Raw genomic sequence first — 23,565 nt, forward strand, 5'->3', positions numbered from 1 at the left:
AAAATATAGATCTTTTCAAATATATTAAGCATTTATGACATGTACTTATAACTTGTAATCACGAGCAGGTTGGTGAATACGAATTTGGTTACATACTTGCTGATATTTTGAAGGAGAGCAACGTCAACAGTGATGGTATGCACTTTGATACAGGTGCTCGTACTACTTTTACATTTGTAACACTGAGAAAGTATGGAGAACGTGAATTTATGTTCTATCGTAACCCATGGTACATGAATTATTTCAAAGTTTCATTATAGCAAAATAATGAAGATGGATGAGAAGAGCAAAAAATAGTCAGTATCAATTATCAATATATGGATATGTCCCTACTCCCTACAACCAAATTCTAACAATCTGGTGCCACATTATGATGAATAAGTATTGTAGTTCAAAATCTTAAACATAGTTCAAGAGGTAACAATTGGTCATACGCCTTTAATACTCCCTCCTTTTCATAATACTTGTCCATTTAAACAAATCAAGGATGTTATTTATACTTTTTACTTCATATGCTTCCTGGGGTTAAAATTAATTTTACTATTTCAATTCTATTATCCTTAAATTCCTTGTTTTATTTTTTTTCATAAATTTATATCATGAGGCAAAATTAAAGGGTAATTGGCGTGCCTATTTACTTTCCATGTCAACTAATTATGCATCCTTTTAAAGTTACCACTTTATAAAAATAAAAATTATTCACCCTTTTAATGTTGTTAACGCACAGATTCTTCCTAAATTTCTAGAATCACTTTTTTTATTTTTAAAGCTTTGTTCACCTCTACTGGACATAGGTGAGGGTTGATGGTGATGATAACGAAGTTGAAGCACCTAAGATTGCTCATTCAGTAGCTTCGTCTTTACTTGTCAAGGTATGAAGTGAATTAGTTTGCTTATATACTTAGAGCTGTCTAGAAAGTACATTTTGCTGATTCTTTCCTCTCTATAATCAGGCTGATGTATACGGTAGGGATTCAAATTGGGGCTAGCATGGGGCTGTGATTTAAGTTATGATTATCTCAAAATTAATGCAGAGTACACAACATAAAATAAGACCTCTAATCCAAGGCTTAAAGTCTCTCCTAATAAAAAGCAGTTTTCATTTTGTAGCGGGAGCTTAGTGTACAGGCTATCTTTTCTTATTTTAGTTTGTAAAATTCAAATGCAAGTACAGCAGAATTTTGTTAGATGGATGTAACTTTTAAAATTATTTTTTTGTTATTTCATTAATAAAAGATCTGACAAGACTACAAGCTCAAATGACATGTAAATTTTGTATCATGTACCTCAACTTCACATTTTGTATTATGTTCCTCAACAAACAACAGAATGTCCTAAAGCTACTTGTGAAGGATGCATTTTTGTAAATTTTACACACAATTGATTATATTAAGGGGATGACCAGTGTTAAGAATATTTGTACTTTAACAGAGAAATACTATTATATCCATCAAAGTACAACATCATACATAGACGATTCTCTTTCAACGGCACAAAATATAAATGAACATCATCAAATTACATATCACACTAATGCTCAAAATTAGCTTTAAGATCTTTTTGGCCTTCAGCTCCTTTTGTTGTTTGTTAGTCTTCTTCAATAAGCCAAAAATTATAACATTTTCCTGATGTAGAAGCTCGAGATCAAACCAATCAAAAAAGTTGCAAGGAGTACGAAATAGGGACTACAGTTCATGAAAAACAAAGTTGTAAAAATTACTTTTAAGAAAAAAAATAAAAATAGGAAATATAAAAATTACTTACACCATAATGCATACAACTGAGGAATCTACGTCCGGAGTTGTCATCAGACCATGAAATTTTAACAATTGGAGGAGACCCACAGGCATAAACAAGCCTTCTATTATAATTTATGGAGCACGAAATTAAAGGTGATAGAAGCAAATAAAAGTGATAGAGGAAATTAAAGGAAAATTCTTTCTAGATATTTTGAAACAAATGGACGGTACAAAGAAAGAACTGATATATAGTACAACCTAGAGGCTACATAGTGCACATAATATATGCACTTTGTACTATACAATCCATTTTTGACTGGCTGATTGACGTTCCTGATTGATAACACAACGCATCTACTGCAACCTACAAGCTACATTGTGTTTATAATATATACACTTTGTACTGTACACTCCTCTTTTGACTAGCGGATTAACGTCCCTGATTGACAAGACAATTTTATATGACATATCTTCTGCAATCTACATGCTACATAGTGCACATAATTTATGCACTTTGAACTGTACACTTCTGATTTAACTGACGGACTGACGTTTCTGATTGACAACACAACTTTATTAGCGTAATGTCTGCAAATATCTTTATTCTTTATGTTATAAATAACAAATTACAAATATATAGAAAAATATAACATCTTACAACACATTATGCCAAGCTCCAATGAAAAGTTGGTTTGATATCAGAAAAATAAAAAATGAGAGGGTTTCAAAAAATCCTGCAAAAGTATTTGGGTGCTATACTGATTTGTTGGGAAAAAATGGTATGGTCGAATTCGTCCCATAGAAAATAAACCTATTTTTATTTATCATGATTTAAAAATTGCTGACCACATCATTGTCGGATAAACATACTCTTCTAAAGCTGAAGATTTTATTATTTGGGGAGAAACACTGAGTGGACTCAACTATATTCTAAACGGTGTGATATGAGGTGTTATGTAGATGGAATGATTTGAACGTTCCGCAGGCACTGTCCGCGATATTTCAGATATGTAAGTTCAGGGATGAAGCAAGTTATTGAACAATTGAATAAGTAAATATCAGAAATGAAAAAAACATTAGAGCTTTTTCATGCATTAGATGATCTTATCTTTCAAGGAGCAGATGAAGAGGAGTACTGGAAACTACTTGAAAATCAAAGACTACATCAAGATTCTACCAATCCAGTATAACCAATTGTTAACGAATAGATAGTTCTTCAAAAGCATTTACTTCAAACATTAGATTTTGGAGTGCCATATTGTTGTATAAACCAAATGAGTTTAGTTGAGCCAACACAACATGAATTCGATGTAGTTCCAGAAACTGATGAAGAAGATATGTAATTTTTTTTTTGTACGTTATGTTGCAATTTGATATTATAAAAATATTAAAATTTTATCTCACAATAAAATACATAAAATTTTATCTCACAATAAAACACTAACACCATTCATTGACATGCAAATAAGTAATACAATAACATATAAAATAATTCATAATAAGACATACACTTAAAATCATTTCCTAAAAGTACTAGCACCACCAGAGGTATTTGCTTCCCCTTATGCATTAGCATTACGCTCTCTCGATGGATAATTACGCTTATCATGTCCTGGTTATTTACAAGTAGAGAATTTTGTGAGAGATTACTCTGTGAAACATCCATTTCATTGAGAGTACGTGTGGTGGACATGACCTTAACTTTGCACAAAAAAATTTTATTTGCAATCGTGAAAAACGGACTTTCCGGACAATAGTCCTCATCACCAAGTGAAATAAACTGGCTAGAGTAAGCTCTTTTGTACCACGCCACAGAGAATTCAAATGCAATATAATCCCATGCAGGATTTCCAACAATTTCAAACACCCTAACGGCATGAGAACATGGAAAATGATTTGATTGTCATTTACCACACATATATGTTTTTTGCGTCTCATTAGCAATTTCTTATTACCATCTTTTCCATGATGGGAGTTGAATGTCCTGATTTTAAATATATTATCTGCCACCGGATAATTTTAAATACTGTGCATCGATACCTTTTTTTTGTATTCCTCAATTTTTTTGAATGGGTTCGACATTCATTTTTGTTTCTTAATCAAGAGTTGTTTTGCATACTTCGATCTCTGAAAAAAATTATCCATAATATGTTGTAAGATAATTTGACCATTGCGGTCACTGGTAGGCCTCTAGCGGACTTTAGCAGTCCATTAAATGACTCAGAGCTATTCATTGTGAGCATGCCCCATCTCTTTCCACCATCCTTGTGCATAGTTTATTTTTCTAAGTCGAGCTTCATCAACCACTCGTATGCTGGCAAGTGTGTCCCCTTGATTAACTCCATTTGTAACAAGAACTTTTTCTCCTGCGTTGCTGTTGTAGCAGCCCATAGTAAGTTGTTCAGCTGGACTCTTTTGTATGTGCTCTGATAATTGGCCTTCAAGTGTCATAGGCAATAACGGTGATATGCAAAAGGAGCTTTCCAGTTACGCTCTGTAGAGACACTTCCAAGTATGTCATGATGTCTGTCAGATATCAATGTAATACCTTGACAACCACATACGACATGCCAATGCAAATCGCTTAAAAACTTAGTCCATGTATCAAAGCTTTCATTCGTTGCTATTGCAAAAGCCAATGAAAAATGGAGTCATTGTCATCCGTACATGCCGCAATTAACAACTTTATGTCATACTTACCATATACATGTGTTCCATATATCGATATCACCGGCCTACAATAATAAAAACCATCAACATATGGCTTAAATGTCTAAAACGCATAGTTGAAAACACGTTCATCAACTCCCTCATGTCGTTCGAATAGCCATTCGTAGACAAAACCTGAATTGAAATATTTCATAGCAGCAATAAACCTTGGTAATTCACGAAATGAGGCCTCCCAATTTTCATAGACTTGTTCGAATGGGCTTTCGTCCAAGAAATGCCTTTCGTCGACTAATTATTTTGCGGAATTTATTAACAACGGACATTTGACAATCTTTGATAGGATACTTGTAAATAATTATTTTTAATAATTATAAATTAAAATATAACCACTGATTTGTATAGTCAAACACATTCTAAAAAATATAGTACCTCGGTGTCTTTTCAATATACGGAACGAGAACAGTTGCAATCATGTCTATATCCAAATTGTTGTGACCTCCACGGCAATCACCTATATTACAAGTGTGTTTGTCAATATATTTGTTGATCTTCCACAAGTTATTACTACTATCCTTGGTAGCACAAAGTTTGAAAGAACAACCTTGATCTATACATTTGGAACAAATTCTGAAGACATTCTTTCCAGACTTAACAACAAAAAACTCCCTTCCTTCTTTAATATGATAGAGTTTAACCGCCCGTTGTAAATCTTTTTTTGACTTGAACAACAGCTGGCTAGAAAGATAAAAATCATCATTTAAAAAATCAGTTGGTTCACGCCACACACCTGTAGGGACAAAATTATTTTCATGCTTATCCATAAACACATCGGGTCCTTCTTGAAGATGATCGATAAACAAAACTTCATTAGAATAAAAATGGGGTCTATTATTTGATTGTGACATTGGTTTCGACATTTGTGTTGATGTCTGTGGAATTTATTCTTGTTCAGGATAAGGGCTTATGGATATGGATCTTTGTCCAGAATTGAACCTCACACTATCATCACTCGATGACGAGTCATAAGGGCATTCACCTTCATCGGCATTATTAGGTGTACTATCATCACTTTGTGACAATTCACCATAATTTGCTTGATCGCCATTTTCAATATCTTCGGATATAACATGCTCATCTCGCGATACATTATTCCTGTATTTTCTAAAATTAGATATTTTTAATATATGTTACAAATATAAATAAATATATTCACAACTATATTTTACTTACCGATAATACTCGGCAACATCAAGATTCAACGAAAGAGGAATATTTAAAGATGTTCTAGCATTGTCCACCCAGCCAAGCTATGACAATTGGCCATAATTATAATCTTGCCCCAAAAATTCATTATTATTCGTCTCACCGAGAGTTAATCCCCTGAAAAAAATATAACAATAATATGACATAACAAATAAACACAAAGCAATCAAAATAAATATTACTAATAATAAAATAAATTCATCGACATTATCAGTCACTTTGATTCAAAGTTTCATTCAAATCAAGTACCGAAGTTTGTCTCGGTACGTTACCCGAGATGAAGTTTTGAGAAACGTTTATGTCGAAAAAATTGCTATATTGACTTAACCGAGCATCACCAATGCTAGTTGGAATTTCAAGTTGTGTATAGACATCGTCTATGCAGGAGAGTGCGCATGACTATTCATCTGCTCCTTCTTAACATAAACTTAAAGAATATTTAATTTTATTTGACTGGCATAAACAGAAGGAACCCTTAAAAATTCAGTCAATGACTCATCTTCATTGATAATCCATTCTCCATTATTTACCAGACCATTTGAGGAGAAGGAATTTGGATATTGTCCGAATATAAATAAATCATAATCGTCACTTTTAGTTTTCATCCTTCTAAAAATTGAATCAACAAATTCTTGATAACCAATAAAATTGGATATTTGACGTTGCACTTGAGAGAAATACTATAATATATTGTATTACCTTCATGAACAATTTCACCATCCCAAAAAGTGCAACTTTGATACGTTCACTATTCATTCTCTAAGACTCAAATGAACAAAAATTTATCTTAACTATTAAAAAAGTTGAAGTTGTTACAGTGAAGAAAAACATGTTTTTCCTTTATTAGAAATTTTAAAGGACTGTTGAAGAAAGTGAACAGGATAATGTGCACAAAATGTGCACATTTTATGTGCACATATTCAGCTTTCATATCAATGAAAGATTGATGTTGATATATCTGAACAAGATGAATATTATAAAGTGCACAATTCATTTATTTATGGATTGTGCATTTTTTAGTGCACAATTTTTTTTAAAGATTGTACATTTTTTTAGTGCACAATCCATTTATTTATTAAAAAGAATATACAACTCTGCAAAAAACTGACGGTACAAATAACTGAATTGTGTTTAAGTGCACAATCCATAAGAAAAATGAATTGTTCACTAAAAAAGTGCACAGTCCATAAATAAATGAACTGTGCACTATCCATAAATAATTGAATTGTGTACTTTTTTAGTGCACAATTCATTTTTTTTTTATGAATTGTGCACTTTTTTAGTGCACAATTTATTTATTTATTTATTAAAAAAAAACACAATTTTGCAAAAAAATGGTAGTACAAATAAATGAATTGTGCACTAAATAAGTGCACAATCCATAAAAAAAATGAATTGTGCACTTAGTTAGTGCATAATCTATTTATTAATGATGGTGGAAAAGTGCACAATCTTTAGTGACACGTGAAACACAATTCTATTAATAAACATTGTGCACTTAATAAGTGCACAATCCATAAAAAATGGATAAAAGTTTTTTAAAAGTACCTTTGAAAGTGCTAAAACTTATTTTATAAATAAACACTTACATGTTTGGATAAAAGAGCTGAAACTGAAAAAAAAAGTTGTTGATGTGATTGATAAACAAGTGCTGTTAAGCATTTTTTTGTCAAAATGTCTGAAATATCCTTAAAATTGTTAACAATCTGTAGAGTTGTTTATTATTAATTTTTATTTCTAAAATGATTCAAATTCAAATTAATATATATATATATATATATATTGTTAATATAATATTAAAATTTAGCGTTTTTATATCTATTATTTTTTTTTAAAGACAAATTTTATGCAACCTTAGTTTTTTTCTCCTACTTTTGATAACACTGTACATAGTGATGCAATTTCATAATTAATGACTGGGAGACGTTTATCAATACAGTTGCAATTTCATATATATATATATATATAATATTTTCACGAGTGACTATTAAATTTGTGCGCTAAAAAAATCTTTTTTCTTGGTTAACAGAGTTTAAATCATCAAACAAAATATATACATTACTAATCATTATAATTATATTAATAGATAAATAGTTGGTCATAAATGATACCATTTGTTTGCTAAAATGACTCTTAATTGAAAAATATATTACTCGCTGATTGAGTAATGACTATATTACTATTAAAACATTGTCGATTACGAACGTTGTGTCGTCAAATATACATGAATCGTTTACTAATCGTTCATGAAGTTGTATATCTTCAGTGAGTGTTCTCCATATATTTTGATTGGTGAGTTTTTTCCTCTAGAGAAATTCATATGTTGTACAATAATAATTGTCCAAATTTAAAAAAATATATTAAAGAAGGGGAATAATACATAAAAATCATATTTCATAAATTAAAAGTTTTATACAAAAGAAGTACTAATATGGCTAGAGTTAAGTTTGCCATAAATATAAAAAGTGGAAATGTTTAATTAATACAAGCATTAATGAATTATAAGTTACAAAAAATCAAAGGACTAGAAGAGGGTAATTTTGAAATAAGTAAAAATTACAAGGGATACAAAAGTCATTTACTTGGTCAACTTTCAATAGATTATAAGCTAAAAAAAAATAAGTAGGTAATGGTCAACTTTTAGTTTTTGGCTTATAAAAAGTCAAAATTGACTTTTTTAAGCAATTTTTTAAATTATCAAACACTCCTAAAATCCAAAAATAACTTTTAACCTATTTTGACCAAATTATAATCTAATCCAAACACCCTCTGAGTGTATCGTGGTAGCTCTATAGCTTATCACCTCATCATCCTATTATACCCTGATCCCCTCTCCCCCTGAATCATATGCATAATTTGCATTTCATTTCCATATTGGAGTTAGCTATTTTAATAGCAGGGGCTCAGCTCTCACATACCTTTGTATCAATAACAACTATTAATACTATTTTATTCACCTTGAAGAAATTTTTAAAATTCTCTATGTTTGTACATTTGTTGTATTCCTCTTAACATTCCAGGTAACTATATTCATAGGTGAAGTTGAGTCGGTGTGATGGTACTCCCTGGACAATATCTTATGCTTTCTCTAAGTTTCTCCTTTCCTTCGAGCACATCAACCAAAGGCTGGCCAATTTGTATGTTTGCAGCCACATTGCATTGCTCCAACTGCTTGGTCATCCCTCTTTTCAATGCATACTTGCTTCCTACTACTTATCATGGCCCTTCTTGTTCCTGTTGGTTCTCTACCATTATGTTGTTGAGCTCATTCCCACCTATTTTGTGTCCTGCCACATTAGTTTCCCCAGCATAGAAATCTTCAGTCTCGGGCTCTAGTTGCTCTATCTCCCTTCCTTGTGCATCTATGTTGGAATTTGTTGATGGGTCAAGCATTCCAACCTTTTGCCGCTCTTATCTTGGCTTAATTGTTCTGTGTTGTGGCTGTCTTGTAGCTTTCTTTATATCATTGCAATTTGCAGCTATGCCCAATTTGACGACATGTAGAACAATAAGTAGTAGGCTTTCAATCTTACATTACTAATTTTTCATACATTTTATCAGTTGGGTCACTGATTTTGACATGTTCGGGTAGGATCGTGTTTATTTCCACCAAAATCTTTACATAGGATATTTGTTCCACCTTGGTGGTACAAGCATCAACATACAATGATGTTCCCAAATCACTACCAATCCGACTTAATGATTCTTTACTCATGTAATTTAGTAGCAGATTAGGAAGTTTTACCCAAATGGCTATTGAGCTCAAAACTTCCTCACCAATGTTGAGGGCACCAGTCCATACTTTCAGAATAGTTGGCTTTCCATATATCGTATAAGGCCCTGACACTAGCACTTCATCTCTTTCAGCTAAACTCGCCAATTTTATCATATAGTAGCCATCGTCATGGAGGAAGATCTTCAGTTTTGTCACAAAATTTCACTGGTTGACAAAATTATTAAAAAAAATATATATTTTATATATTTCGAGATTACACAAAAGATACTATAAATTACAATAATTAACAATTTAAAATATTTATTTAATAAGATGGAGTTTTTGCCAAAGCAGACAATGTGTCAATATGTCTGCTTTGGCTCATTTTTATTGGCTAACAAGGACCTTAATTTCGCTTCTTTATATTTGTCTTGTTATTTGACTATTTTAACCTTTCTATTGAAAAATAAGTTCATTTTATTTTCTAGAAAAAAATATGGAATTATGTAACTTTTTTTATTTGGTAATGAGTGTAGAGAGATATCGAATAGGGAAGCGACACATCATTTGAGTTGATTTTAACATCATGTAGAAAAAATGTAGATTTATGTAATTTTTTTGATTGGATAGTTGGATGGAGAGATATCGACGAATGAGAAAGCGAAACATCATATGAGTTGATCTTCATATAAAAAAATTAAATTATGTAACTTTTTTGGTTGGTTCTGGGGACACATTATATGAGTTAACTTTAATTGGTATAATACATAAACATGCCATTTAACTGACCTTAGATCATATCCATGATCTCCAATTTTGAGTGTACACAAGTAAACACTTAAACTTGTATGAAGTTGAATAAGTAGGCACGCACGTCCTATGTGGCATAATACACTAGAATAAGAATTGGCCGCGTAGAACGCCACATAGGGCATGTCATAATGTCTATTTTACTAAGCAAACATGTCTTAAATGACTCACAACAACTAATTAGAAGTGATATAGTAAAGTTACTATAAAAAATACATGTGAAAAAAAATTAAGTGGGTCTCATATAAGACGTCAAGTTAATACTTACGCAAAACAGGAGTCCAATACCACGTCTGAAGACGGAAATGCTCTCGTAGGATCTTTTGCTTCAATAGTAGATATCGGGCCTTTCAGCAGGTCAGTTCACGAATTCTCCTATTTTAATAAGAGACGTGTTTGGCCCGCCTATATGAATCCAAATCTGCCGAATCACTCATGGGATGGATGAACGACGAGAATTGAACCCGCACATGGTGAGATTTTGCACATTTTCGTTAATCAATGAACAAGTAAGGCCATGATCCGTAGGGGAAGTGATCACTCATTCTTCCATTGGGGACAAGTGCACGAACGACAACTCCAAACATCACACATCCGCCGCCCGACGATCTTCATGTGTGAATAGCTGGGAGGAAAGAAAGAGCAGTAGATGATAATGATAAAAGGCGCTGCATCTAGACAGGCGGAATGGAGGATTTGTACTTGTGGGCCGAGGTGAATATTGCAGACCAGCAGATCTAGTGGTCGACAATCATTCAGACTTGGTAAAATTTGTTGCAGCACCTATAGTAGGATAGAGAACTTATCGTGATGCCCGTGGACCAATTTTATGATGTCTCCATCGCTGACGTTCGTCAAGCAGGACCCATGGATTGGCCAGGGTCTTCTTCGGCTAATGAGACCTCGATCTCGAAACCTTCGAAGTATCTTTTTAATAAGTGCCTCTATTTGTATGGGAAATTCGCTGCTGCTAGATCTCGCCCAGTGTACTCTCTTTCCCCCACTGCCTTCCGACCCACGAGAGTATACAATGACAATGTGGGGGCACGATTGACCGATCGTGAGACTACCTGTTGAATGTCCGTATGTGTTTGACGATCTCCTATAAGACGCTCACTTGGGGACTTCTTACTCCAGCTATTCCAAGAGTCTCCGCTAGTTGAACCGCATCCAGTAGACTCCCTCTTTCGCTCATCCCCTTCGTCAGCTCTTTTATTGGATACTATTACCTAGGTTTCTAAACTTGGAATAGATGGCGGAGCGTAGGTGGTAAACAGTTATATGGATACGGTGCTTTACCCATAGACGCTTCTCCAGCTCTCAAAAGAATTATATGGGAGTCTCCCTCGAAGGGACTTCCCAAATGACTGTACTGAGAAATTCTACCGTACTCCGTGCAGCTATGGTTGTTGATCCTGCATAGTCTACCCAAAGGTTCAAGCCAGATTGTAGAAAGTGGGCGATACGTTTTTGTATTTCTATGAGAAGCTTGACGGAACCCACGATTCCCACTAGTAAGTCATCGGTATATCGCGCGTAACAAATATTTAATAACTAATAGGTTTTTAAGGGGTCCAACTTACGGGCCAGGCCTCTCTCTCACCTGATAACAAGTATCGCCTCCTCTGTCAGCTCTATCAGCGGACCCTTTTTTTTTGCAATACTTAAAAGAGTCTCTCATAGCCCAATTATTATTATAGCGTTCTCTACCATAGAATTCATACTTTCGGGGAAACCCGACGGCTTCTATGAAGAAGGCAGCACAAAGGAGGCTCGAGGGCTTGTTAAAGAAGGCCCAAAGGCCGACAAAGGGTGGAAAACGAAAGGTATTTTCTGGTCCCCCCTGAGCCAGGGGTGCTTGGGGGGGAGGAAGGGCGCGTGCCATGATGAAATAAGGAAATAAAAGGCTGCTTTGCGTTGAATGCTCTTTAACCTCCCTACAATAATGGCTCTATTGTCTTGGGGAGCGTTGAAGCTTGCTTCTTCGGAAGACTTTTCTTAGTCATCAATACTACCTGTTCTTAATAGAACTGATCTTATTCTCTGAACAATCAAAATTTCATACTTTTGTCAGATCCTCGCAATCTCTTGGTCGAGCTTGTATAGGTAGATATTGCTTGGTAGGGCTGATAGTAATACACTATGTGGGATGGATTAAGGTCTCTTCTTACCTCCTACGAGTCATCCAGCGGAAATGACTTTCTGAATGGGGCAAAAAAATGTGGGATCGCCGATCTCTTCCTTAAAGATTGGGATTAGTCAATGTCGGTTGATGGTGTGAAAACACTACCTGATGTCGAATTCCAAAAACCTGCGAGAGGTTCCCCACTCTTTTTTTATCCGTCTTAGGACGGAGTAGAAGTCTTGACCCGAGCAGAAGTGCGATGCGTCTAGAAAATTGAGATCGTAAAAGGATTCGAGTACCATTCTGATCGCTTATTTCATGATCCTTTCTATAGGTAGAACTACTGTGAGCGATCTAAACTTCGACCCTTATTTCCTTCGTCATATTATAAAGGGGAGTGAAACCCATTTTTTGCTCCCTCTATTGATAGAAAAATGGCACTCCTGCCTTCGATTCAGTGATTCATAGGGCTTCCCTTAGTTCAGTCTTTTCATTCTTTAGAATGGTCACCACTTCTACCAGGACCGGAATAATTATCCCTGCCCGATGGGTCTACATCCATCCCTGAATATCGTTGGGTACTGTTAACTTCCCCTTCATTCTTGTAAATGTCACTTATAATCCATGCAGGTGTATTTGCACCCCCCTGAGTGGCGAAATAGAAAGGATTTCTCGGAGCAACCCCCCAGGTTTCAAACTCAGGAGTCAACTTTCCCGTATGAGCATTCGGTATATGTATCAATCCGTGGAAGAGTAAAAGGGTCACCACTACTGAGGATCCCCCCCTAATCTTAGATAGGTCGTCTGAGGTTTTGCCACAGTTTATTGCTGTGCTTGGCTACCCTTTTTCGAAAGCTCTGTAGGACCACCTACCTCTAGTCTTCGGCTGGAGGGGTTTATTGCACAAAAAAGCTGGGGCGCAAGCTCCTGAAGAGAGAGGCCCAACGAATGTCAGATGTAAAGCCCCACACCTCACTAAGATCATATTGACATACTCTCTCAAAAAGAAAGAGCGTACCCCATTAGAGACGAGAGTGGGGTACAACAAGGCTATTTCTGTCCACCGCCCTTCTCACGGAGCCATACGTGGATGTTACTGCTCATACAACTCCCAGCCAGGAAACAATTAGCCTTCCTCTATAAGAAATGGAAGTGTGGATGAATCGATATCAAATATAGGATTGTTGTTGTACACGATCTCCATTTCTTAGTCCTAGCTATCCACTCCACTATGTGGTAGTGTGTTTGTCCCAACCCCTTCGCAGGGGTACCTTCCCTTTTAATTGAGAGAAGGAATCAAAATTAACTCCCCTTGACTCGAGATCTGAAAGAGGGGTATGGAGTTTCTCCAAGGAATGCTCCCCCGAGGTGGTACGTGGATTCTCGAAGGCCCAAGCTCCCCGTCTTAACCAATCCCCCATTGGATCAAGGACCACCATGATCCTTAGAATCTCAACCTTGACCTCGAATAAGTCTTTTGCCTCTATTTCATCTAGGTACATGATCCCGATAGAGGGAGTATAGGAGTATTTTTCTAGAGCCTCCACGGGATAGACTGAATGGAATCCCCCTATCAATTCATCTAGTTAATACGAATAGGGGACCATCTGTGGTGGCCTGATTCGATGGACCGATGGCTGGGGTTTGGTCGATGACCAGGGGCGGTTGATTATCCTGACCTAGGGTTGGAGCCGATGAGGAAAGTCAATTTCATATTTTTGTTGGGGAAATAGAATGAGGAGGGCTCATTTACTGCACTTCTTCCCCAAGTTCAGGTGCGAGATTCACATCCGAAAGTCCTCATAAAAAAAAGGCCGATGGGGGATACTCAAATTGCTCTCACTAATACCAAAGAAGGTGAGGTCATCTTTCTTTCCAGCCGCCATACGGTTCGCCTTAAAGCCTTAAGGAGAATGGGAAGAGCAGTTATTTGAGTAATTATGATCTTTTTTGGCCATTGTTCTGGTCGATCACTCTCTTTTATTTTCCAATTTCATCTTAACAAACAAGACTGACTTTTTAGCAACCCGCAAAGGGTTGTGAGGCTGGACCAGGTACGAGGAATAAATCTATATTTGTGCACTGAAGTTGCTGGTCGGTGTCCGCTCAATTATTCAAGCGCAATGCAGTGGTGTTAGTTCTGATTTGACAAAGGTAGAATGCCTGGTCGAAGGTCCAGTACAGTAGGTAGAAGGCGTGTTGGTTTTGGCTCCCGAGCTAGAATGATAAATAGGCAATGCACCATCCTTACTGCTACGTACATTTTCCTTGACTTGATAGATTCATTCAATTGAACCCATACTCAAAGGAGGACCACAAGCTCGAGGCTCGATGAAATAGAAAGTTTCAACATGTTAAAAATAGGGTTAGCGTGAAAGAAAGAGCCCGACATTCATTTCTGAATGAATATTCAAAGATGAGTTTACTAAAAGATGGACTGGCCTCGTCGTGGTGATTAGAGGACACCTCTGATCATTCACATCTAATGTGACACATTCCCTCCCAATTATATGATCAACATGATCAGTCGGCTAGAGAGCGGGGATATCCTTCTTTTGGAGAGACAAAGTCGTCCCTTCTACTGACCGAACTCTCAGTTCGGGGGCCTTCATCAATATTTTATGAAGCACCAATCTTTGATGGGTCACCATTACTTGACTTAGAAAGGCGAACATCTGGGCATGGGAAATCACAGTGCGCCTGGCGCTAATGGCTTTCTTTTTTCATGATATACCAATCAAAATTGAGGGTCCTACCTATGTACATCATTGATAGAATCACTACGTAGGGAGTCGGTCAACTTGATGCGGGAGAGGCATGAGTGTAGTTCAATCTTGTGGTGTATTCATCTATAGTAAGTAGGGCCTCTTTCTTATTGATTAGTTTGCCTCCGCTCTATTGAAAAGTAGGAATTCCTACAACAATTTTGTCAACAAATGCATCTTGTGCTGAATTGACTAACCTAACCCACCCTTAAGTAGGATTTTCCATAGTTGGGTGGCCGTTTTAGTGTGATTTACGAAGGCTAGGATAGGTTTGGTAATATCCAAAACAAATGAAAAGAGATAGGGGTCGATAGATAATAGTTGGCAAAGAACTTAATCCCCTTCTAAAAAAGGAAGAATCCGCAGTCGAACTTAAATTCTGGAAATAAGTTGGGGCCCATTTACCAAGTCTACTAGATAGAAGATGATAGAGGGCCAACTATTGTTGCCTTGCACAAGACAGTGCCCTTTCACTTCGAGTTCCTTCCTTCATAGTCAAATCTGATGATACGCTTTGGCGATGTTACCTACAAAATAAAAGGCCTTCTAGGTGATCAAAATCGCTCAGGTGAGGACTCACTTAATCATCTACTCCTTATATATTTAATACTTTCTTCTATCTACAATAAATATTTCAAAGTTGACCCATCACGCCGGGCTATAAGATAAGATACAATTCTTGTACTACTTGATTGAATGGTAAGAAAGAGCTTCCATAAGAACTGTAAAACTCTTGTATGTACGGTAACCCTCTCTTCCGCTACTGGTGGACTGTTGCACAGAAAGGGCGACAGAAGAAACCTTTCTTAGCTCGTTTTTCAAGCGCTTAGCTTCTGCTAGTGGCGGGGCGACAAGGCCATGTTGTTTAGTTGGAACCCTAAGCCAAAAAGGTACGAACAAAGTGAGGGGCCCCTTTTGAAGATAAGGGTTAGCATTCTTGTGATAGTAATTGCGAACATATCTCCCCTTATCTTCGCATGCACAGTTTGCTTACATGCCGTCTTAGGAATATCTCTCTTTCTTAGTTTCACGCTGGACTAATGATAATGAATGAAAGTCAGTCTTTTAGTAAACATATATAAACAGCTCTTTAGTGTATAAGAAATTCTTTAGTGGTCGCACCGAAAGTATGGTGGAGGTTGGTTGAAGATGATGTTACGTAACGTTCAGATCCAGTCTTAAAGTGAATGAATTATAAAGAAGTAAGGAAATGAGACGATTCTTTCTTGAACTATATCATAAGCAGATCTTCCCCTCCACGCCAATCACGAGTTTTTCTCTATTTCTCTCGTATATCGTCGTAACGTCCTTAATGCTAGGTTTTGAAAGACTTTTCATGTCATTCCCATTTAGGTCGATTCAGATCCCTCCGTTGTTTTCTTTTTCTTCCATATCTTTTCCTCGAAATGAGAAAGAAGATGGTATACTTGAGTTGTATTATTTAATTGCTTATTTCTTACCAAAAATCCTTCTTCTACAGTTGGTAGGTCACCGGGTAATTCAAATAAGTTGTGTTCTCCGTGGTTTTCCCATGTTACAACTTCCGTACCAATTCTATCGGTCTGGAATGGATCGGTTAAATATTCCATTAGGTAGTCTGGTCTTGACTCTTCTCTGTGGTATTCATTCTCGTTCAGCTCTTGGAATAACAACCAGCAGTGGTTGGAACAAATCGCAAAATCCAACCACTTCACCTACTCCATTGCCCTCAACCGTTACTCGTACCTCTATTGAAACAGAATGGTTTTATGCTCTTTCATCGATTGGTTATTTCTCTCCGTTCGTATCTCTTTTTCCAATTTCAGTATCGATTAGTTCACAAGATTGAATGGCTAATTCTCCTCCGAACCCTCGATTCGATTATTTTCTAAGAATTTTGAGCCGGATATGTAAGCCATGTATCTGGGAGTAACAATAATAAACGAAGGGCTTTCGATTTTGGTCTTGCAGCTATTTTCAAATTTTATATATATATATATATATATATATATAAGAATCTCATTTTTAGAAGAAAGATTATTTATCTGTCCAATCTCTAGTGGTGGTGGAACCAACCAAGATGTATGCCGTCTGACCCAACCTCAGACTCTTTCTTCCCGATCTATTTGACTCTATGGCCATAGTTATTTAGGTGGTATTCTCAGATTGAATTCCTCCCAGGAACACACGAAACAAAGATATGAACTGGGTAAATAGAAATGGAAAAGAGATGTTTCTATTTCATCCAATTTAGTTGCGTTTTCTACATACATATGATCTAGTAAAGTAGATCGGTATTGACCATATTAAAAGTAGATCTTGGTCCATGAAGTCCCAAGAAGGTAAGAACTCCAACCTGTCCGATGCTTCTTTGACAAAATACGATATACAAGTCGGACCTGCACTTTGAGCAAGCTGTGCAAAAAAAACACTTTTTTTTATTGATCGAGATACTTTCCCTAATTCCACTTGTCCATCCCTATTCACGAACTTGTACAATCAATGCCACAAAGATAGCCAGCTCTATAATTAAAAAATAAGAAAAGGGGCGATAATTTGGCACCAGATACCCGGAGGTGTGGAAAGAGCAGCTTTGAGAAGCGGAAAAACCATCAAAAACTATGATAGTTCATGGAGGTTTCTACAGAAAAACCCCTTGGTTCAGGCAAACGGATCACAATTACAGGTACCTAAGAGCACACCAATGGAATGAACGAAATACGAACAGTTAACATAATATGGTAATAGATCTTAGGTTGTAACTTGATCAGAGAGAATTTGTTGATGTTGCACCCATGAAGTATGGAAAGTACCAAACATTGGGAACAACCCGGGGAGGAGTTAGGAATAGAAACAAGGAGAAGCGAGAACCACTTAAATAACGAAATCGATTGTATTTCGTCCTTTGTTTCTCATAGCAACTGGGGATTAAAAAACACCAAATTTGATGACTTATTAAGGGAAAGACGAAGTAAGAGAATGCTATTGGAGACTTTGCAACATATGTAGAGAAGGCCTCCATTGATTGTGTACAAACAAAATAAAAATCCAAAGGCAGGGGAAGAAAGGGTTTAGCTAATAGAGATATTAATTCTTTCGGGAACTAGTAACGCGTAAACCATGTCAAACTAAGACCAATCAATATCCCAATGGAACAGATTCAAACTTTTCCTAGAATATTTTTCGGTGCGAAATGAAATTCATAGGATATATATGAGTAATTCAAAGGAAAAATCAAAATATTTGATAAGATTGATTATGTATCCAAACTAAATCACTACGAATTAGAACTAAATCACTACGAATCAGAACTTGAAAGAATGCATAAATAATGTTATGGGGCTTCCCTGTCGAGAATAAAAAGTTTCTCTTAGAGAGGTATTTTCTTTGCTTAGAAAAGTGTTCCTTCTCGATAGGGATTCCCATAACTCTCTTAACTCTCGGCGATGTTGTATTTCTAATTGGGTTCAGTGCTTTTGTATTAAAAAGCCCTGGAAATGCTCTGCTTGGGTCCCTTTTACTTCAGAATAGAATAGGGATTCCTCTTTTTGGAAACACAAACTTTCCAAGACCTAGCATAGAGCCGGGTGATTGAATTCAAAGTGTACTCTTAGTATGGAATCCAGGTCTTGTGAATCAATGAAGAAAAAGAGATCTTCCCGCCCAAAATAAATTAGTTGATAGAGGGAGGAAATCTGGTCACGTGTGGAGAAATAAAACTCCATTTCCAAGAAATTACTCACCATGACCTCGTAATCCTTGGGGGAAAGTCCCGGGGTTCGAAGGCCTTGTTGTACGAATTATACACATTTTGGATCCTTATCCAGAACACTAATATAGTGATCCAAGAGTAGAAGTTCGAATGGAATAATACAAAATAGGGAATGAATCCCGTCAAAGAATTATGATAGAGGCGACACCCAAAACAATGAAAGAATAAAAGATATATAGAAAATTTCATAACTAAAAAAGCCTACCGTAACTTTGGGCTAGTTTCATAGAAAATCCAAATTTTCACTTGAAAATTTGACGGGAGGTAGAACCTCAGAAGAATGAGGAAAAGACATGACCAGAAGAATTGTGTGAAATAAGTGAATTTATCTAGTTGAGGCATTCTTGATTGATTAAGACAAAACAATTCCCTCAATACAGCTTAACTCCATCAAGCCTATACGAGTAGTGAAGAAGTATAGAGAACTTTAGTTAGTTATTGATCAACAGAAAGCATGGGATCAAAAAAGGCAGAATTCAGAGTCTAAAAATAATTTCTTTTTTTCCCCAATAACAAAGGAACTTACGGGAAGGGCATTTGCGAGGACTAACCCGCTTCCCATTACTAAATAGGGCAATTCCTCGCACATAATTAAGGGCGCCATTGAAAGGTGACTAAAACACCCGAAATGGGGACTACCCGAGCTAATGATAAAGGCAAGAACACTTTTTGGCCAAGTCTCATTAATTGATCATAACGATAGGAATAGAAAAAGAATCACCTTGATACTAAACCAGATTGAACCTGATATCATCTTGGAAATGGGAAGATCTGGGATAGGCATGTAACCTCCTGGAGAGAACGATGTGCATAGACCAGGTCAGTAGGGATGCAGCTCTGTGGACCTCTCGTTAGGCCTGATAGGTGGTGGTATCAAACCCTTCTCAAAGGAACCATAAGTGACACTCTCGTATCATACGGTTCTATCTCGAAAGCAGGACCTTCCTTTTTCTTTGACCAATGGGCCCTCAAACCTTTATAATTTCATGCCGAACCTGGTCTTCATCTTCGAATTTCTCGTTTTATGAGACCCCAGGTCTCGCTATTTCTATTTTCTAGGTCAGGACTTAACCTAATTAGAAAGAGGACTTAGCTAGTTGTCGGCATAGCTTTTACATCACCAGCCATATAGTCTGCAGAGTCTTTCACTACATCGCATTTGCTAGGGCTGAATCCCCTTTATTGATTGATCTCCTTCACTCATTGGCAGAATGCCTTGATGCATGCTTCTAGTTTGTTGGAGTGACACTCCGCTTCTTTATACTCTTAGAAGGCGATAAAATCCCAGTCCCTTCTCCTTTCTTACTCTTCCGAGGATGGTTCAAGGGGAGCCGATTTCGCCTCCGGCTGAGGAGGAAAATTTCCATTGATAGGCAGTAGATTCGACGAGCTAGGATATGAAAGTGAAAACCCTAAACTTGAAACCCTACCCTTCTTTGCTACTCACTATCTAAGGATAAAATCCAAAGTCAGTTCTCATGGATGAGAAGTTTGGGGATTGAATACCCCTATGTTCCAAGTGATTGGCTTGGCTGGTGATCCATTCACCCACTTGCACGCTTCCTTGAAAGCACAAAATCCTTAGTTCACCAGCTACCACATGGGTTGGTATACTCTAATCAATAACCTTGAGAGAGGCTATACTCTAAAAGCCAACCGACGCATTATCCCTTGAAGTAGGGATTAAGTAATAGCAATGTATCAGGGGTTGAGCGTACCTTCCGCTCAGGAACAAGAAATGAAGTTATTAAGTGTTGGTTCCACTTTTCTTTTTCTAGCTCTTTTTAGGGTTCCCTATCAATGCGTGTATGCCTTCGTCAAAGAAAGAAGGGAAATCACAAGAATTTTTCATATACCTAGTCCTAATTCCATTGATGAATTATTAGAGAATGAATTTAGTGAGACTAATCTAATCTTATTCAACCTTAGATGGGAATTAGGGCGAACCCTGGGGCGGTCTCTGCTTTCTTAACACGCGGCAAACCAACTTGAAGTCTGATTTGAAAATATCTCTTTACCTTCGCTTCTCGCGCCCTTCTTGTAGTTTTGACTTGCTCTTAGGCTACTGTATCCACATCAAGGTGACAGGATTTGAACCTATGACCCTCTGTACCCAAAACAAATATGCTGACCAGACTGCGCTATACCTCATCTTACCACTCCAAAGCATATGGATCCACCCGATCGATGAACAGTCAAATTGAACTCGCCCATCCTTTTAGGCACAGGGATTCGAGAACCAATCTGAGTAATCAACCATTTTTTTAATCTCCCTCAAGCCCCAACCCTACCACCAAAAGCCATTCATATAGTGCAGGAGCACTCATATATTTTTTCTTACTCTTTCACTTTCATTATAATATTTGGCTCTCTTCCGACTACAGTTTACACCTTTCGCCTGCTTAGAAGAGGATTCGAACCATTGACACAAAGATTCTCAGTCTTTTGCTCTAATTAGCTAAGCTACCTGAACCACTTTTCTAAAGTTTGTTTTCTTCATCGAATAGCACACTATCTTACCACTTGACTAGTAAGGGAAAAGCCTTTACTAAACTAAGAAAATAGAATAGATGGGATTTTTTCGCTTCTTCGTCAAGATTTCGAGCAGCTCATTCAACTGCCGCCTAATCTCTTAATATGCTCAAGAATCGAGAGCCGTCCAGGGACTGCTAGAGGGAGCGTGCTTATAGAAAAAAGATAGGCAAAAAATAAGGTGCAATGGGCTCTCCGCTCCTAGTCACTAAGAAGTGTTATTCTATCCTCCAGGGTACTGGACACCACCAACAGGTTCTGTTATTCTATCCTCCAGGGTACTGGACACCACCAACAGGTTCTTTTTCTCACGTAATTTCAACCGCCCCTTTCATTTCCATACCGGAGGAAATAGGATTCGAACCCATGATACAATCTTCTTGTATGTCGATTGAGAAAACCAATGCCTTAAGCCACTCAGCCATACCTCTAAGTTATTGATCAGAATGGAATTGTATGTACCAGGTTTGGTTGTTTGCCCGAAGGAAGGGCTATTTGATCTGATTAACTACGTAAGTCGTAGCGCGCTAGCACGTGTACTCTTCCTCTATGAGCGAGACTCCATCCAAATCAGCCACTCCTTAGGCGAGTCCTTCTGTTCTATGAACACCCCACCACTGAATGATTAACTTTTAATTTCTCACCTCCGACCTGGGAGAACACAGGTTTAAGACAAGCCCTAACCCGCCTAAATAGAATTCATATCTCCTTTGTTTGGTTGAGAAGGGAGGGGAACTGGACTCTGCCTCTTCTATTATATTTACATTACATTATGAAGAAGTCCATTCTCATCATGATCGATCCACGTCCTAGCGTAGTGCCCGTCTTGCTTAGCAACCAAAGCTAGCTTACTTTTTCATTTTGATAAAAGAAGGCGAAGATATTTTTCCTTGATTGCATGATCTAGCCAGCAAACCCCCCTAACTCAACTCAACATCTATAAAAAAAGCTCTTTCTCTTTTTTATTTCATAATAATAAGGTAAACATGCAGGTGTCGATCTAGAGCTACTGCTTTAAAAATCAACTGAACTCAGGAAGTCAGGTTAAGACGTCGACTTTGACAGGGGAGATAAAAAAGAATTCCTTTCTTTAGAAGTAAATCCCACTAAACTAGACTTATATGCTTGTCATGAAAAGTAGAGGCAGGTGGAGTCAAAGGCCGAGCCTCAACCAGCAAAGGGGGACAACCATGCCAATCCAAGCACAGTTAAAGCGTGCCCACTCTACCTTTATTTCTTTACCCTAGACTCCGTTCTTCAAGGAGACCCATGTACATTTCCTCTATTCTGTGCTCTCTACGCCCTTGTGCCTTTAGTTTAGGTATAGGTCGTCGAATTAATCTATCTTGATAGGATTTTTCTAGTAGGTAGTGAGAAGACTAGTAGTATTGACAAGAGTCTACATCAATAGTTGCAAATTTCTAGTAGGGTAAGCTTGGAGTCATAACTCCTATTCTTCCCAACCAAATAAGCATTTTTGCAAAGTTTACCTTCCTGCGGTCAAAACAAGACTTACGGACAACAATCAGAACTTACCAGGGACAGGGACCAGACTATAGAGCCAAATTAAAAAGAATTCAGGCTTCTTATTTCAATTCACATCCATGATCGAGGATTCCTCTATCTCTTGCTCACTTCGATTGGACTCTGACAACTTAAGGAAGAATGATGGGTCGCTAACAAGGCTCTTAAATGACCACTCAGAAGGCCTACCTATTTTTTTTCCAATCTATCATTTGCTCGTCCCTCTCTTATGAAAATGGTCTTTCCTCTCCAATAAGTCAAGTGGCCCCTGGGCCACCTTTCTTTCTACTAGTTCTTACATAAGAAATTTGAAGGAAGTAAATAAAGTCTTTCCTTCCAAAATCTACTCCTGAAGTCACGTCTTTCAGTACTGGGACACAAGTAAAGTGCTTTAGAATGAGTTCACATTGTTCGTGTTATAGTAAGTACTGCACTTGAATTAGCTCTTTTAGCAATAGAAGTTCTTGGTGGAATCTCCTTTGCTATTCTTGGTAAACAATCTGTAGAAGATATTGATGCAATAACCAGTGCATGTGTTCTTGAAAGCACTCCCGGGTGAGATTGGGTTTTTTCTGGACTTTAGGTCATCTTGTGACCTCTACTTTGATTTATGCGATTTATACCTCATATTAGGCATAAAGATGGCAAGGAGTTCTTTCCTAAAGGAGTAT

The 23,565-nt window shown here is 37.0% G+C and overlaps 1 protein-coding gene and 3 pseudogenes across 1 annotated transcript; 2 read left to right on the plus strand and 2 right to left on the minus strand.

Moving 5' to 3' along the window:
- Window positions 1–10,871: 10,871 nt before the first annotated feature.
- On the minus strand, window positions 10,872–12,624 carry LOC124898472 (annotated as a pseudogene).
- Window positions 12,625–12,890: 266 nt separating this feature from the next.
- On the plus strand, window positions 12,891–13,501 carry LOC124898477 (annotated as a pseudogene).
- Window positions 13,502–16,297: 2,796 nt separating this feature from the next.
- LOC124888418 (putative cytochrome c biogenesis ccmB-like mitochondrial protein) lies at window positions 16,298–16,915 on the plus strand. Its single transcript, XM_047398667.1, has one exon. The coding sequence runs from the start codon at window positions 16,298–16,300 to the stop codon at window positions 16,913–16,915; it is 618 nt and encodes a 205-aa protein (XP_047254623.1).
- A 429-nt stretch (window positions 16,916–17,344) lies between these two features.
- Window positions 17,345–18,298, minus strand: LOC124898483 (annotated as a pseudogene).
- Window positions 18,299–23,565: the final 5,267 nt, after the last annotated feature.

This window comes from Capsicum annuum, chromosome 1, assembly GCF_002878395.1.
Source record: "Capsicum annuum cultivar UCD-10X-F1 chromosome 1, UCD10Xv1.1, whole genome shotgun sequence".
Taxonomy (NCBI): Eukaryota; Viridiplantae; Streptophyta; class Magnoliopsida; order Solanales; family Solanaceae; genus Capsicum; species Capsicum annuum.